Source organism: Salmo salar, chromosome 10 (assembly GCF_965601325.2).
Source record: "Salmo salar chromosome 10, fSalSal1, whole genome shotgun sequence".
In the NCBI taxonomy this organism is placed as follows: Eukaryota; Metazoa; Chordata; class Actinopteri; order Salmoniformes; family Salmonidae; genus Salmo; species Salmo salar.
Window position 1 is genome coordinate 33,193,583 of NC_138300.1, and position 17,244 is coordinate 33,210,826.

At 45.8% G+C, this 17,244-nt stretch overlaps 1 protein-coding gene across 21 annotated transcripts in view; it reads right to left on the bottom strand.

The window, feature by feature from the left end:
• Positions 1 to 17,244, bottom strand: part of LOC106560257 (protein furry homolog-like) — an 89,893-nt gene that overhangs the window by 51,835 nt on the left and 20,814 nt on the right. For 9 of the 21 annotated variants that reach the window (XM_014122960.3, XM_082956943.1, XM_082956932.1 and 6 more), the window contains exon 1: positions 13,047 to 13,543. The exons of 5 other annotated variants lie outside the window; for them this stretch is intronic. In XM_014122960.3, the coding sequence (XP_013978435.3) occupies positions 13,047 to 13,119 (73 nt within the window). In that variant the 5' untranslated portion in view covers positions 13,120 to 13,543. Of the gene's footprint in view, positions 1 to 2,085; positions 2,216 to 13,046; positions 13,548 to 17,244 lie in introns of those variants that run through there. 7 more of the 21 variants (XM_082956926.1, XM_082956931.1, XM_082956924.1 and 4 more) reach the window with 4 other exon arrangements.

Sequence of the window (17,244 nt, forward strand, 5' to 3'; positions counted from 1 at the left end):
GGAAAGAAAGCTTCCCATTCTGAAGGTTATAAACAGACCAACGGCCTGTTTGCTGCTGGACTCGAACACAGTCTGCTCTGCCAGGAAAGAGGGGACTCTGGGACGGACAGCCACTCGTCAGCTGACCCCCGACCTTCCTCCTCCCAGGAAACATATTACTGTTTCTTCCTGTAACCATGGGAACACTAATGTGTTCCCAAAACTTCAAACAATAGCAAGGAGTAAAATGGCACGCAGTAAAAATGTAGGAGTTTTTCAGAAGAGGAGGAAAGATGTTAACACCCAGCAACGCCCCCATTTAAACCCTACTGAACAAACAGACACACAGCTTAGGCTTAACTCAGATGGTTGCGTAATAGGCTCGAACTAAAGTGTTTTTGTTTCAGAGTTGGGTGGTATTTTAATTAGCAGCCACACAAGTTAGTCCACTGGTACAGTAACAGCCACAAAGAGCTAGAGGTGGCACCGTTATTAGCAGAACAAACAGAAATTGGACATTTCTAATGGTTCAGCAAGCGCAGCGGCACCGCAGCCAACATAGACACAGTGCTGTATGTAAAAGGATTCAGAGTCGGGGACAGCACAGTGTTGGGGTGAATGGGGGTATAATTTTGGGGTGCATCAGTTGTGCGTAGTTAAAATGTTGTTCTGCAGCACAGAGCCTTTCAAACATTCCCTCTTTGTTTACCGTGTTCCACCAACACCCCCTTTCTCCCCTGATGATGTCACATAGCCAACTCCCTACAGCCAATGACTGTCCTGTGGCCTCAGCCTCCCTCGCTCTTCTCCCTTCACTCTAATTCTCTCCCTCCCCTTCTCGCTCTCCCTCTCGCCTTGGGCCAGCTGGGCTGCTGACTGCCTGGCTCACAGAAATTAGGAACAAACATTGTTGTGCATTTCCACTCAACAACAGGGTGAAGAAAAACATGCAAGGCATCCTTTCCCTGGCCAGGTCTCTGCCCTGCTCTGCCCATCTTCCCCCTCTCTCAATGGGGAGTCATTTGTGACGTGCAACATCTCTCCCTTCTGGGGATAGGCATGGTAATTAGAATATCCGAATGGACGTTAGTATTAGAATACTTGCAAGAATATTCATTTGAGGAAACATAGGCCTATTTTAACAATGAACAGGCTTTGTCTCAAATACAATTATGTGACATTGCTACACACAAGGATACCGTGACATTTAAAATACTTAATTTAATAAAACAACAAAGTTCTGAATGTAGTTATGACGTGTGCCCCATACAATCACACCCCCTATAGCCTCCACAGGTTCCACACCTGGAGCTTGTTGTTGACACTACAGTCAGAGTCTCCATGTGGAGCTTGTTGTTGACACTACAGTCAGAGGCTCCATGTGGAGCTTGTTGTTGACACTACAGTCAGAGGCTCCATGTGGAGCTTGTTGTTGACACTACAGTCAGAGGCTCCATGTGGAGCTTGTTGTTGACACTACAGTCAGAGGCTCCATGTGGAGCAAGGAGAAGTGGGAGATGTAATTAAAAGGACAGAATTAAGTTTGCCAAATGAAAAGCAGGCTACAACAAGCAACCGACGGGTAGGCTGTTTAACATGCCCATCGCACCGTATCTCCCGAGAACAACAGGATAAACAAAGTTAAAAACTATTCCCACCATCCCCCCAAAATGTATTATATTATTTGATTAAGGAATTTCCCCAACTAACCCCATTGCAAACACCAGAGCTGCTTCCACTTGCTGCCTGGCCTGTCAATATACCTACTTACTACTGTACTGAATCCCTCAACACCCCATTCAAATCTGAATGCAAACATGACCTTGTGATGGCAAGTAAACAACTAGGCCCTGCCCAGACTGCCCTGTTATCTTGCTAAGAGGAGGACGTTCTAAAGAGGAACGACTCTGTGGTATGTATCTGCAAGACTAATAAATGTGATGCACCTGCACAAACACTAACCACTCACCTGTTAGCAAGATCATTCTCTACCTTCTAGCCACACACAAAAGCTATGCTTGCATTCATTTGTCAAATTATCAAGCAACAAAAATATTTTCTGTCTCAATAGCTGATAAATGAATGGGCTAAATATTCTGTAGGTACCTACTGAAAGCCCTCCAGCGAGAGTCTAGTAGCTACGGTTCTGTGAGTGGAGATGAACCAGGCCACATGTACTCCATGCCGAGCGTGACAGAGGTCCAGAACTACCACTGCGACAGAGAAGAGCCCATGCCTGCAATTAAAACAGAGCACCCAGTGGGATTACACAACTATTAGAGCCTGTGACTCCACCTCGTCACAGTACAAATAGAGCCCTCCCTAAGGCCTCTCACTTCCGCCCTCAGGACAACCAGGAACAATGGAATGTGTATGTGTTTGACTGCATGAGAGCTAAATGTTTACACTTACAGTACATTTCTAACAACGTGTCTGAACATGTGCAGATTCCAATCCGTGCCTACTGCCCTCATTCAGTTCCAAATAATACAATCCACAAATCAGATACAACACCGCAGTAAATCTGTGCAATTACTCTCACCACACAAGCAAAGTAACATTACTAAAAAGCATTCACAGTGTTTAAAAGGGACATGAATAATTCTGGTGTAACAAGCAGACTGATGGCAGGGTTATCTGTACTGAGGCTAGATTATAAACCTGCCAGTGCCTAGCAGGTTTGATCACAGAGCCATCTTGTTATAATGAGTGTTTTGGCTGAATACTTGTGACTGCAGAGGAGCTGAGGACAGGCTGAGCAGGACAGAGTACACAGGGGGCTGGAACATTCTGGAACATCAAATATAGGGGGAAAAGAATGAAAGAAAAAGGAAGAGAGCGCGGGAGATTAAAGTTTTGGCAGAGTAGCATAGTGACAGTTGCTGAAACTAGGCCTTACTCCTCATTGTTCTTACTGAGAGGTCCAATGACGAAGAGTTGGCAGCCAACAGAGGGGGGACAGAGGGGAGAGGGGGCATTCATTAGAGAAAGAGAGGCAAAGGGAGAAAAAAAATGTTTACCCAACGGTCAGCTTGCTTTTCTACTGATCATTTTACAAGGAGTCAGCAGCTAGCTACTGAGGCAGACTGAATTACCGACCGTTAGAGGTGACCTCTTCAGTTTACAATTAGGGTGCTAGTAGCAGTGTGGCAATCGAAAATAAAGCACCACTAATTTTGCTTGAACATGACACACAACATAAATTAATCGATCAGAAATAGGTTACTAAAATGATAAATTCACTGGGCCACAGATCCTGTGGAAGTATTAGGTAAATATTATGAGACTAAGGCAGAATAGGTTTAGTCATAGTCAAAACGGTCATCACTGTTCCAGAAAACGGACTATTTCCAATGTGTTTATTTCTTGATAATCAAAATAACAGATGTATTGAAGCAAACACACCGCTTCAGTAATGGCCCTCACTGTAACCTTCCAGTAGTCTGGACGATGAGTAAGGTCAAAAGGATGGAGTACAGGCACTCTGATGTGATCTGTGCTGTATACCAATAATAAATGGGAGTCAATGAGAAGACCGATCAATGAGGAAACATTAGCCATCCCAGGGGATGACAGAGAGCGACCGAGATATTTTATTAGTAATAAAATAGTAATAACACCTGTGGGGTGAGGGGCATTCCTCTTACCAAACCACCTGACATTTGTTTTGGAGGTGTTCAGAACAAGGTTAAGGGTAGAGAAAGCTTGTTGGACACTAAGAAAGCTTTGTTGTAGCGCATTTGACACAAAATCCAGGGAGGGGCCAGCTGAGTGTAAGACTATCATCTGCATATAAATGGATGAGAGAGCTTCCTACTGCCTGAGCTATGTTGTTAATGAAAATTGAGAAGAGCGTGGGGCCTAGGATCGAGCCTTGGGGTACTCTCTTGGTGACAGGCAGTGGCTGAGACAGCAGATTTGCTCACTTTATACACTAAACTCTGAGGTAGTTAGTAAACTGACCCCTCAGAGACACCAATACATCCCACGAGAAAGGAATTGTCTACCGTATCAAAAGCTTTGGCCAAGTAAATAAAAATATCTGCACAATATTGCTTAGAATCAAGGGCAATGTTGACATCATTGAGGACCTTTTAGTTTGCTGTGACACATCCATAACTGGAGTTAAACCAGAGATACAGACAGAGCGCTACCAAGATACAGACAGAGCGAGAGCCAGAGTAGGGTTTGGCAGTTTCCAGATTTTCATACAGTCTCTGTACCATACAGGGGTATACAGTACTACCAGAAGTGCACATAAGAGGGTAAATGTCTCAACGGATCCAAAAAGTTGGACCCATTCACGAAGTGGACCTGGGGCTTTCCCACCTGGACCCGATATGCATAAATTATTTATTCAAATATAGAGAACTGTTCTGAACAGAGCCGAGGACAACCAACACCGTTCCATATAGACCTGGTCAGCTCCAGACCCGGTCCGATACAAGTGAGGAAAGCAGCAGAAAAGGCATTTGAGCTACTTTATTAACCGGAACTGATAAAGCAGAGAAAGAGATGCTGCTCCAGCAGTCGGGGGAGGGGCCGTACTGTGAGAAAGTGACATGGGGAGCAGGGAGGGAGAGACAGCAACCAAGCCGACTCGCGCTATAGTAGGTTATTTATAAAATATATGTTTACGTAGTACCTGTCTTGACTGCATCAAACCGGGAGAAGCTAGTTAGCCTAGCTAACGTTAGCTAGGCTAACTGAGGCTGCAGTGCACGCGCATTCACATCCTACAGATACAAATAACAACCACTCCATTCAGAATATTAAGTAGGAGCCTACATGTTGGCTGTTAGGCTATAATGACCATCCTTTTCCTTTAACTTTTAATTCCATCTTCCATTGACTAGATCGGTCCTAACTTCAGCCACAAACAGAGGCTCTGACTGTAGCCTATTGCCACTTATTATTGGCCAACAACAACAAGTTACAAGCATCACTCTCATGAAACGTAAGAGCAGCAGCATAAATGACTCTCTCTCACGGTTAGGCATTGGCGATATGCCAGGGGATTTCAAAATACAGACCGTCTGATTTTCAAGATCCCTGTTCCCTGAATTGTTTTGTGCTTAAAAAAAGTATTCACAGATCCACCTGTACCTGGGACCCGAGTGCACCCAGATGCATAATTGTAAATGTCACGGGTTGGATCTGATTGTCACAGGTATGTGTAATTTTAACTGAGTTGTCTGAAGGGCCTGCACAGATCCGAACGTAGCTGCTGTGTGTGAGCGGCTATATTAAACTCTAACATCATCCTCAGCTCTGGCATCTTCCCCAATATTTGGAACCCAGGAATGATCACCCCACTCCACAAAAGTGGACATAAATTCGACCCCAATAACTACTGTGGGATATTCATCAACAGCAACCTTGGGAAAATCCTCTGCATTATCATTAACAGCAGACTCGTACATTTCCTCAGTGAAAACAATGTACTGAGTAAATGTCAAATTGGCCTTTGACCAAATTACCGTACAACAGACCACGTATTTCACCCTGCACAAATTAATTGACAAACAAACCAAAACAAAGGCAAAGTCTTCTCATGCTTTGTTGATTTCAACAAAGCTTTCAACTCAAATTGGCACGAGGGTCTGCTATACAAATTGATGGAAAGTGGTGTTGGGGGAAAAACACATTATAAAATCCATGTACACAAACAAGTGCGAGGTTAAAGTTGGCAAAAAACACATTTCTTTCCACAGGGCCGCAGGGTGAGACAGGGATGCAGCTTAAGGCCCACCCTCTTCAACATATATATCAAAGAATTGGCGAGGGCACTAGAACAGTATGCAGCACCCGGCCTCACCCTACTAGAATCTGAAGTCAAATGTCTACTCTTTACTGATGATCTGGTGCTTCTGTCCCCAACCAAGGAGGGCCGACAGCAGCACCTATATCTTCTGCCCAGAATCTGTCAGACCTGGGCCCTGACAGTAAATCACAGTAAAACAAAAATAATGGTGTTCCAAATAAGGTCCAGTTCCCAGGACCACAAATACAAAAATGTAATCTAGACTCTGTTGCCCTAAAGCACACAAAAAAACTATACATACCTCGGCCTAAAACATCACGGCCACTCCAATACCTTGAATTTGTTGTCCTTAAGCCATTTTGCCACAACTTTGAAAGTATGTTTGGGGTCATTGTCCATTTCGAAGATCCAATTGCGACCAAGCTTTAACTTCCTGACTGAGGTCTTGAGATGTTGCTTCAATATATCCACATATTTTTCCTACCTCATTATGCCATCTATTTTGTGAAGTGCACGAGTCCCTCCTGCAGCAAAGCACCTCCCTCTTTTTCCTCCATACATAACGATGTTCATTTTGGCCAAGGACATTTCTCCAAAAAGTACGATCTTTGTCCCCATGTGCAGTTGCAAACAGTAGTCTGTCTTTTTTATGGCGGTTTTGGAGCAGTAGTTTCTTCCTTGCTTAATGGCCTTTCAGGTTATGTCGATATAGGACTCGTTTTACTGTGGATATCGATACTTTTGTACCCGTTTCCTCCAGCATCTTCACAAGGTCCTTTGCTGTTGTTCTGGGGTTGATTTGCACTTTTCACACCAAAGTACGTTCATCTCTAGGAGACAGAACGCATCTCCTTCCTGAGCGGTATGACGGCTGCGCGGTCCGATGGTTTTTATACTTGCGTACTATTGTTTATACAGATGAACGCGGTACCTTCAGGCGTTTGGAAATTGCTGATTTCTTTTGATTTTCCCATGATGTTATGCAAAGAGGCACCGGGTTTGAAAGTAGGCCTTGAAATACATCCACAGGTACACCTCCAATTGACTCAAATGATGTCAATTAGCCTATCAGAAGCTTCTAAAGCCATGACATCATTTTCTGGAATTTTCCAAGCTGTTTAAAGGCACAGTCAACTTAGTGTATGTAAACTTCTGACCCACTGGAATTGTGACACAGTGAATTATAAGTGAAATAATCTGTCCGTAAACAATTGTTGGAAAAATGACTTCTGTCATGCACAAAGTAGATGTCCTAACCAACTTGCCAAAACTATAGTTTGTTAACAAGAAATTTGTGAAGTGGTTGAAAAATGAGTTTTAATGACTCCAACGTAAGTGTATGTAAACCTCTGACTTCAACTGTATCTGGGGCAGTGAGAAGAGTGGCAGAACAGGCACAGGCTATGTTCCCAACAACCAATATAGTTCTGTCCAGCATTCTACCATGAAAAGACTTCCCAGGACAGTTGATGGACAATATAAATCAACAGATGACTGTGGACTGTGCCTCACCACCCCACTCTGACATGTCAACACTTATACCATAATGTACATCTTGATCAGGACAGTACCCGGACCCAGCCCATCACAACACACCATGTATCATTCAGACCATCAGCCTACATATGCTGAGGTAACCTCTGGCAAAATACACCAAGAACTAAAAGAGATGGGAGAGGTGTGCCAACTACTGCATCTAATATGCAGACTACTGCTCTAGACAGACCCTAAATTCACACACACACAGTTGACGATTGCACAATCTTATTCCATTCTTATTCATTTGTTTACAACTATTCTTTATTTTATTGGCACTGGTATTATAATAATAAGTAATGGTAAGGGGTGGCAGGTAACCTAGTGGTTAGAGCGTTGGGCCAGTAACCGAACGGTTGCTGGATCGAATCCCTGAGCTGACAAGGTAAAAATCTGTTGTTCTGCCCCTGAACAAGGCAGTTAAGGACGTCATTGTAAATAAGAATTTGTTCTTAACTGACTTGCCTAGTTAAATAAAAGGTTCAATTAAAAAAAGTGTGTGTATAGATTTATTCTTTATTTTTTCAATGTATTTTACTCAAACCAGTGAATATCACTTATTATAAATGAGATCATTAACTATCAGCTCTCTTCACATTTTGGTTATAAAACAACAAATCCAGAATTGATTAAAAACATCAAGGACATCATAATCCTACTGGAAACATGGTGTGGTGGAGACATAGATACTCAGTGTCCCTCAGGCTATAGAGAAAGTTTACTGCCATTAATCAAACATAAAAATGTTAAACGGGGCCGGGACTCTGATGGAAATATTTGTCATAAGCAAGAAAAAAGGTACTAACCACATTTGGCTAAAACTTAAAGGTACAATCTATTGTGACAATGACGTATACATATATGCAGCTAATTCTCCTCCTTCAGATTCATCATATGATGATCCGTTTTTTGACAATCTCCATACAGAAATCATTCCATTTCAGGCAGAGGGTAAAGTGCTTCTTTGTGGAGATTTCAATGCAAGAACAGGTTCTGAGCCTGACTACACTGATGAGGGAGGTAACCACCACATATTTGGACACCCCTCCTTGTACAGTAGCCCTATTATAAATAATAGAAACAGTCCTGACCAAATACTGAACAAAAATGGGAAGGCGTTAGTGCATCTCTGTCGAGCCTTAGGCCTGTACATGCTTAATGGTAGAATCAGAGGGGACTCTTTAGGTCGGTTTACTTACTGCTCAGCTCTTGGGACAAGTGTAGTCGATTATGCCATCACTGACATTGACCCCTCCTCCATTAGTGCATTCACTGGCAGACCACAGACACCATTGTCAGATCAATGTGTTTCTGAAGAAAATAACCGGCAATACTCAAAGGAAAATAGCCAAATAAACTCTACAACATAAACCAATCGTGCAGATGGGCTCAAAACAGTGCAGAGAGATTCATTGAAACATTGAACTCAAATGAATTGATGAACTCTATACAGTTCTTCGATAACTCACAATACTAAAACAATGAAGCTGTCAATTCAGCTACTCATAACATCAACTGCATATTCAAAAAAGCAGCATCAAAAGCAAATTTGAGAAAACCAAAGAAATGCAACATCAGAAACAAAATGTTTCTGAAAAATGGTTTTACAACGAATGTAAAACAATTAGAAAACACCTAAAACAAATGTCAAATGAAAAACATAAGCAGCAAAACAACCCAGAGCTACGCTATGAATACTCCCAAACAGCATAAACATACACTGAAACGCAAGAAATTGAATTATACCAACAAGACACTAGATGAAATTGAAAACGGAATTGACCAAAATCAGTTATGGGACATGTGGAACAATTTAAGCACGACAAAGCCACAAGAATTAGCCATACAAGATGAAGGAATTTGGAAAACCTATTTTGATAATCTATACAAAAACATCCCACAAAAAGAACAGAACCAATTAGAAATTCAAGAAAATGTAACATCCTTGAATTAGTCATTAAAAACAACCAAAATCCATTAGATTACCCAATAACCCAACAAGAACTAAGCAAAATCTTTGTTTGCTTTATTGACTTTAAAAAAGCATTTGATTCTATTTGGCACGAAGGACTATTCTACAAAATTCTCCAAGCGGGCTTGGTGGTAAGGTGTATGACAAGTGTGCAATAAAAACCAAAAACCAAAGAACAGAATTATTTTCACAACGTCGAGGTGTGATTCAAGGCTGCAGTTTGAGTCCAAATCTTTTAAAAAACCCAGATGTCGGAAACACAAATATCAATTTACCCTGAACAACACCATAATTAAACACACTAAAATGTACTTGTACCTTGGTCTGACCATATATGCATCGGGAAACTTTAATATGGCAGTGAATGCACTCAGAGAAAAAGCCTGCAGAGCATTGTATGCAATAAAAATATTATTTAAAATCAACATCCCAATTAGAATTTGGACCAAAATATCTGACAGTGTAATCCTACCAATAGCTCTTTATGGAAGTGAGGTTTGGGGGCCACTCAGTACACTGGACTTCAAAATGTGGGACAAATATCCTATTGAAGCCCTACATGCAGAATTCTGTCGGAAAATTCTACAAGTCCAGAGAAATACACCAACTAATGCATGTAGGGCAGAATTGGGCCGCTTTCCAGTGGTAATGAAAATAGAGAAAAGATCATAACATTTTTGGCTACATCTAAATTCAAGTCCAAATTCAAGTCTGCAATTTACAGCACTTCAAACCCAAGAGCTGAGCCCAGAAACGAGCCCTCTGTCAGCTGGTGTTGGACCTCACCAACCAAGCTGACACCAGCACTGCTTCAAAAGAAAGAATTTCAATTAACAAAATCATGAACCAATCAAAGGACTCATTAACAACATTGGAAAAACGAAACAAAATCCAAAGCCGACAAAATTGCTGTCTGACCCTAAACAGAGAATATGAATTGGCTGATTATCTCTACTCTGTCAGAGATACGAAGCAGAGACAGATCCTTACCAAGTACAGGCTGAGTGACCACCGATTGGCAATAGAAACCAGCAGACATAAAAAGACATGGCTCCCCAAAGAGGAGTGTGTATGTGGTCACTGCACGACAGAAAAACATGCACTTTCTCCTTTACTGTGAGAAATATTCCTCACCAAGAGATTCCTTATTCAGAGAAATTACTACATTTATTCAAAATGTCAACTTATTAAACCCAGAGGAAAAACTAAAAATACTCATGGGCGAAGGAGCAATGGCTCCTCTTGCAGCCAAATATGTATTGGCCTGAGAGACTGAATAATAACATATGTATAGTAAACAGTAACTTACTTATTATTACTATTATTGTTATTGCTATTACTAGAGAGCGACAGAGCGAGAGCGACAGAGCGAGAGACACAGAAAGAGCGACAGAGACACAGAAAGAGCGACAGAGACACAGAAAGAGCGACAGAGCGCGACAGAGAGAGCGCGAGAGCGAGCGACAGAGCGAGCGCGCCAGAGAGCGACACACAGAGCGAGCGCGCCAGAGAGCGACACACAGAGCGAGCGCGCCAGAGAGCGACACACAGAGCGAGCGCGCCAGAGAGCGACACACAGAGCGAGCGCGCCAGAGAGCGACACAGAGCGAGCGCGCCAGAGAGCGACACAGAGCGAGCGCGAGAGCGACACAGAGAGCGCGAGAGCGACACAGAGTGCGCGACAGAGACACAGAGCGACAGAGAGCGACAGAGAGAGCGAGCGCGTCAGAGACACAGAGAGCGAGCGCGCGAGAGACACAGAGAGCGAGCGCGCGAGAGACACAGAGAGCGAGCGTGCGAGAGACACAGAGAGCGAGCGTGCGAGAGACACAGAGAGCGAGCGCGCGAGAGACAGAGAGCGAGCGCGCGAGAGACACAGAGAGCGAGCGCGCGAGAGACACAGAGAGCGAGCGCGCGAGAGACACAGAGAGCGAGCGCACGAGAGACAGAGAGCGAGCGCGCGAGAGACACAGAGAGCGAGCGCGCGAGAGACACAGAGCGAGCGCGTGAGAGACAGAGCGAGCGTGCGAGAGACACAGAGAGCGAGCGTGCGAGAGACACAGAGAGCGAGCGCGCGAGCGACAGAGAGCGCGACAGAGAGAGCGACAGAGCGAGAGACACAGAAAGAGCGACAGAGAGCGAGAGCGACAGAGCGCGAGCACGACAGAGAGAGCGCGAGAGCGAGCGACAGAGCGAGCGCGCCAGAGAGCGACACACAGAGCGAGCGCGCCAGAGAGCGACACACAGAGCGAGCGCGCCAGAGAGCGACACACAGAGCGAGCGCGCCAGAGAGCGACACACAGAGCGAGCGCGCCAGAGAGCGACACACAGAGCGAGCGCGCCAGAGAGCGACACAGAGCGAGCGCACCAGAGAGCGACACAGAGCGAGCGCGCCAGAGAGCGACACAGAGCGAGCGCGCCAGAGAGCGACACAGAGAGCGCGAGAGCGACACAGAGAGCGCGAGAGCGACACAGAGAGCGCGAGAGCGACACAGAGAGCGCGACAGAGACACAGAGAGCGCGACAGAGACACAGAGCGACAGAGAGCGACAGAGAGAGCGAGCGCGCCAGAGACACAGAGAGCGAGCGCGCGAGACACAGAGAGCGAGCGTGCGAGAGACACAGAGAGTGAGCGCGCGAGAGACACAGAGAGCGAGCGCGCGAGAGACACAGAGAGCGAGCGCGCGAGAGACAGAGAGCGCGACAGAGAGAGCGACAGAGAGAGCGACAGAGCGAGAGACACAGAAAGAGCGACAGAGACACAGAAAGAGCGACAGAGAGCGAGAGCGACAGAGAGAGACACAGAGAAAGAGCGACAGAGACACAGAGACACAGAGAAAGACACAAAGAGAGAGCCAGTAGAGAGAGGGGAGAAAGAGAGAGCCAGTAGAGAGAGGGGAGAAAGAGAGAGCCAGTAGAGAGAGGGGAGAAAGAGAGAGCCAGTAGAGAGAGGGGAGAAAGAGAGAGCCAGTAGAGAGAGGGGAGAAAGAGAGAGCCAGTAGAGAGAGGGGAGAAAGAGAGAGCCAGTAGAGAGAGGGGAGAAAGAGAGAGCCAGTAGAGAGAGGGGAGAAAGAGAGAGCCAGTAGAGAGAGGGGAGAAAGAGAGAGCCAGTAGAGAGAGGGGAGAAAGAGAGAGCCAGTAGAGAGAGGGGAGAAAGAGAGAGCCAGTAGAGAGAGGGGAGAAAGAGAGAGCCAGTAGAGAGAGGGGCGAAAGAGAGAGCCAGTAGAGAGAGGGGAGAAAGAGAGAGCCAGTAGAGAGAGGGGAGAAAGAGAGAGCCAGTAGAGAGAGGGGAGAAAGAGAGAGCCAGTAGAGAGAGGGGAGAAAGAGAGAGCCAGTAGAGAGAGGGGAGAAAGAGAGAGCCAGTAGAGAGAGGGGAGAAAGAGAGAGCCAGTAGAGAGAGGGGAGAAAGAGAGAGCCAGTAGAGAGAGGGGAGAAAGAGAGAGCCAGTAGAGAGAGGGGAGAAAGAGAGAGCCAGTAGAGAGGGGAGAAAGAGAGAGCCCGCTCCACTCCTACCTGCACATAGATCAAACAAGACCGGATGGGCACACCTGGACCAAACCCCCTCCCCCCCATCTGTCTACCACTGTACCTAGACCCTTCCCTACTTCCCCCTTTCTGCTCTGATTAAACCATTGTGTGGCCATCCAAGAGAACAAGCAGTATTAAATGGGTATCATTAATGTATTTATGCGTGTGGTAAATCCAGGAGAGTGTGAGGTAGATAAGCGTGTTGTTGGCCAGGTGTGGCATGTAAACATCACGTGCTGGTGTGAGGACTGTCACAAGGGTACTCACAGCTGCCGCTCCACGACTTGAGCAGAGACTTGATGCTGATCTCAAAGAAGAGTGAATCCTGCAGGCTCAGCATGACGCCACTAAGGGTTGTGGGATGTTAAAAAGGGTACCCCAAAAACACACGCCTCTTTCCCAAAACACACACCTCTCGTCCTGAGCCAGAAGCCCAGGTCTACTCTCCAGAGAAGCTGGATATAGGAGTCATGGTGAACAATAGAAAACACCCCAGTCAGCCGCTGTGTGCAGAGAGGCCCTTGGGAAAGTGTCAGGCTGTTAGATGTTTCAGAGTAAAACAGAGACACAGATAAGGAGCCTCACGGCTCTCTAGAGCTGCATTCCATCCAAACGCACGCTGGCGAGCCAATCCACTGAGTCCCTCATCCTGCTCCCAGCAGACACAACACAGAGGTGAATGAACACCGCAGGAAAACTTTCCTCTCAGTGTGAGGGAGGAACGGCAGCAGAGCAGCGACTCTTCTCGTGTCCCAGCCTGCTACTGCTAGCACTGTTGGCTAGTCTCCCTCCGTCGCCCTCTCCCTCTCCATTGGCTCGCGGACAACCCCTCCCTTCTGTAACTAGCTCCTGTTCGCTGACCGATGCTTGCTGACGCCCTCTCTTCAATAGCTGGGTGAGGGGGGCTGGGGTGGAGGTGATGTCATCAAAATGCTGCGAGTGTTCCCTGGATATGGTCCAGCGCGGCTAACATGTCATTAGAGCTGCTTTCGCGCTCCCTCTCCACTGGCCTATCAAAACTACACTTCCTGTTCTCTCCACAGCAATACTGATGCGTCATCCCCGACTGCAGTATGAGGGAGAGGAAGAACCAGAGTGAGGAAGAGAGGGAGGGAGGAACTGGAAGAATGAGGTTGATACATCAGAGCAGCATAGAACCAAAAAGCAACACCTCTATTCAAACTACATTCAGCAGCTTTCCAACAAAAGTTCCATCTATAAAAATGTATTTTGAACACACAGAGTAGTTATTAAAATGTTACTATCATGACAACACTAACGATAAGATAGCAAGATGTCAAGATAGCGAGTAGTATCCCAATATATATCGTATCGGCAGCTAAGTATCGTGATAATATCATATCTTGAGGCCCCTGGCCATTCCCCACCCTCGGTACTACAGTATTCTAAAATGATAAGTATGAGGTTTTGGTGCCGTGATGTTACCATGGCACCGGTATACCATACAACACTAGTAGCTATGCTGCTGGACATGAGGCTCCATACTGGAGCAGTCACCTTTCACCGGCCTGGGGCACAGAACACGGCCACCCAGTCACCTTTCACCGGCCTGGGGCACAGAACACGGCCACCCAGTCACCTTTCACCGGCCTGGGGCACAGAACACGGCCACACAGTCACCTTTCACCGGCCTGGGGCACAGAACACAGCCACCCAGTCACCTTTCACCGGCCTGGGGCACAGAACACGGCCACCCAGTCACCTTTCACCGGCCTGGGGCACAGAACACGGCCACCCAGTCACCTTTCACCGGCCTGGCGCACAGAACACGGCCACACGGCCACCCACTGCAGCTGCTGCTCTCATCCACAAAGAGCACTGCATGATGGGTAGGTAGTAAGATACTTAAATCTGTTTGAGTCGACAACAAACTGACACACCCATAGAAGTCATAGGATTACATCATAGTTTTTGTCCAGCAACAGCCATCAGTCAGACACACACACCCACACACACCCACATTACTGGCGACAAACACCCAGTGTGTGTTTGTGTCTCCTTTTAAACCCTGCTTGCAGACTGAAAGCAAACCACATGACATCAACTGACGTGGTCATAGACAGGATTAATTTTGTTCACAAAACATTCCAGAAAAACAGATAAGATTAACACTAACAAAACCTCCGTTTTTCTCAGGTGGTAGCTCTTCTTTCTCTGTCTCTCACAACACAAGTTCAGCAAATCAAACCAGGGCTCAGTATCGTGAACAAACACTCCACAAAGGCCTGCTTTGTCACACCCTGCCTGCCCTACAGTACACTTACCAGGCATTCGTGAGCCTCATGATGGAAGGAGCAGTAAAGTGCACTGAATTACTTTGCCATTTAAACCAATATGCCTACAGTGGGAAGGACAGTTTTTGTGTATTGCTGACCATGATTGACCGCATGTGGCTGTGCCATAATGTGGCCTCGGTCCAAACCCCAACATACTAAGCTCTGCTGCAACTCAGTTTCTCTCTCAGAAGCAACGTTCCTTAACCAAACTCCTAACACACCTGATCATGTGTAGTCTCTCTCTCACACAATCTCTGTTTAGAGTAAACACTGCTCATTCCTTCAGGAACGCAGTACAACATACAACAGGATCAGCTCTCTCAGGTTAGATCAAACAGTACAAACTGTCCAATGCAGAACAGGACATAAAGAGCACTGGGCCCCGAGCAAAAATGTCAATTTAACTAAGCTATGATCGCTTGAAATGTTCACATTATAGCAATCGACTGATACAGGCCTATCTGTACTAGTGCTCAAGGCCCAATTGAAAAAAACCACTGGGTCCAGGTAGAGGCAGGCTCAGTGTTCAGTAGGCGGAGGGATGCCCTGACAGCGGCTGATTGACAGTTGGCCATCCTGACTGGCTCTAATGAGGCCACAGTGAGGACGGAGAATGCATTTCCTGTCCATAGCGTTCTGCACAAAGTGGGGGGGGGGGAGAACAACAAATCAATAGGAGCTGTAATTCAATCCCTGACCCCCCCCCCCCCCCCCCCCGGCCGCAGAGGTCAATGCATCAGATGAAAAATCAGGCAGCTCTCTGCAGCCCGGCCCAGGCCCTGTCCAGGTCTACCATCCTAGAGCCAGGAGCCTATCAATGCCATTAATAACACCGTTCAGCAGGAACAACATTCATCCCCAATACATCAAGGTAAAAGAGGCAAGGTTCTCATTGATTTTGCTTGAACTCTTTGAGCTAAGCAGTTAGCCAGCTAGCGCTGCACTATTGTTGTGAGGAGTGTCTTCAATAACATGTCTAATAATGCTCACTAGAAGCATTCAGAACAGACTTCAACCACCGACAGCTCCTTCACACCACTTCAACATATCCTGTCTCTCCTCCACCATGCTGGACCTAGCTTGCCCAGCTTTGACTATCAGGTGCACAGAGCAGAGTCAGGGGAGAGCCACTTTAAGGTCACCACAGCACAGCGAGATCCTCCCTACAATTACTAGCAGAGAGTTGCTGCCAGCCAGCCAATTAAGAATGAAACCTCATCTTCACACACACAGCCCCTCGCTAAGGCAATTTCATTTATCATAACCTCATTTTCACAGGCACTAGCTTCGATATGCTTTATGTTTTCCATTGTCAAGCATTTGATGGGTGAGTTATTTGGGAGTCTAAGAGTTCCAAGTGATTCATAGAACAATTTGTGCCCTCTGCTATGATCCAGTTTTCCCATAAGAGTTGTGCATCAGGCTCTGTGCTGGCTGGCTCAGGTAATTGTTTTTCACTGCTAGTGCCTTGTGTCTGCAGCACTGCTCCCTATCCAACCAGGCTGAAGCAGTCTGTGTAAATTCACTTCACCTGCTGTAGTTCACTAACCAAAATGGACTTTTCTAACTCAAGGTGTCATGTCATAGCTGACACCTCATTCTTTCTGCAGACATCTTTCAACCTTAATAAACCTTTTAAATATTTGCTCCAAATTAAGAGTTCATATTTTACCGTAATACTGTTACCAAACTTCGCATCTACACAGTTCTTCCAGTAAACGTGTTTGTGTCATTTGTGTAAATTGTTTAAAGTAGTCAATGTGCATAGAGTTGGATGGTCGTCAAACTTAGAAATCAATGGTTTTTGTTCAGCATTCATGTTAAAGTAAAGAAATTAGAGTCATAGAGTAATTCTGTTACTGTGGAATGTCCAGATACCAGAGTTAGGCTACAAACTGTATAAAAAGTCACATAATTAGATCAATACCTAACTATTCACATCACATACATCTCCACATACAAAATTACCCCACACGCCAGTGTTTAGTCACATTCATGAACACACCCTAAGTTCAGAGGAAAACCTGCGGCGCCCTTTAACAAAATACGTCTCAGTCAAATCATGCCCTGAAATCAGCTGCACTCACATCCGCCACTGGGTGATGTCATTGTGTGCTTGAATTACAAATGAGAGAGAGAGAGAGAGAGAGAGAGAGAGAGAGAGAGAG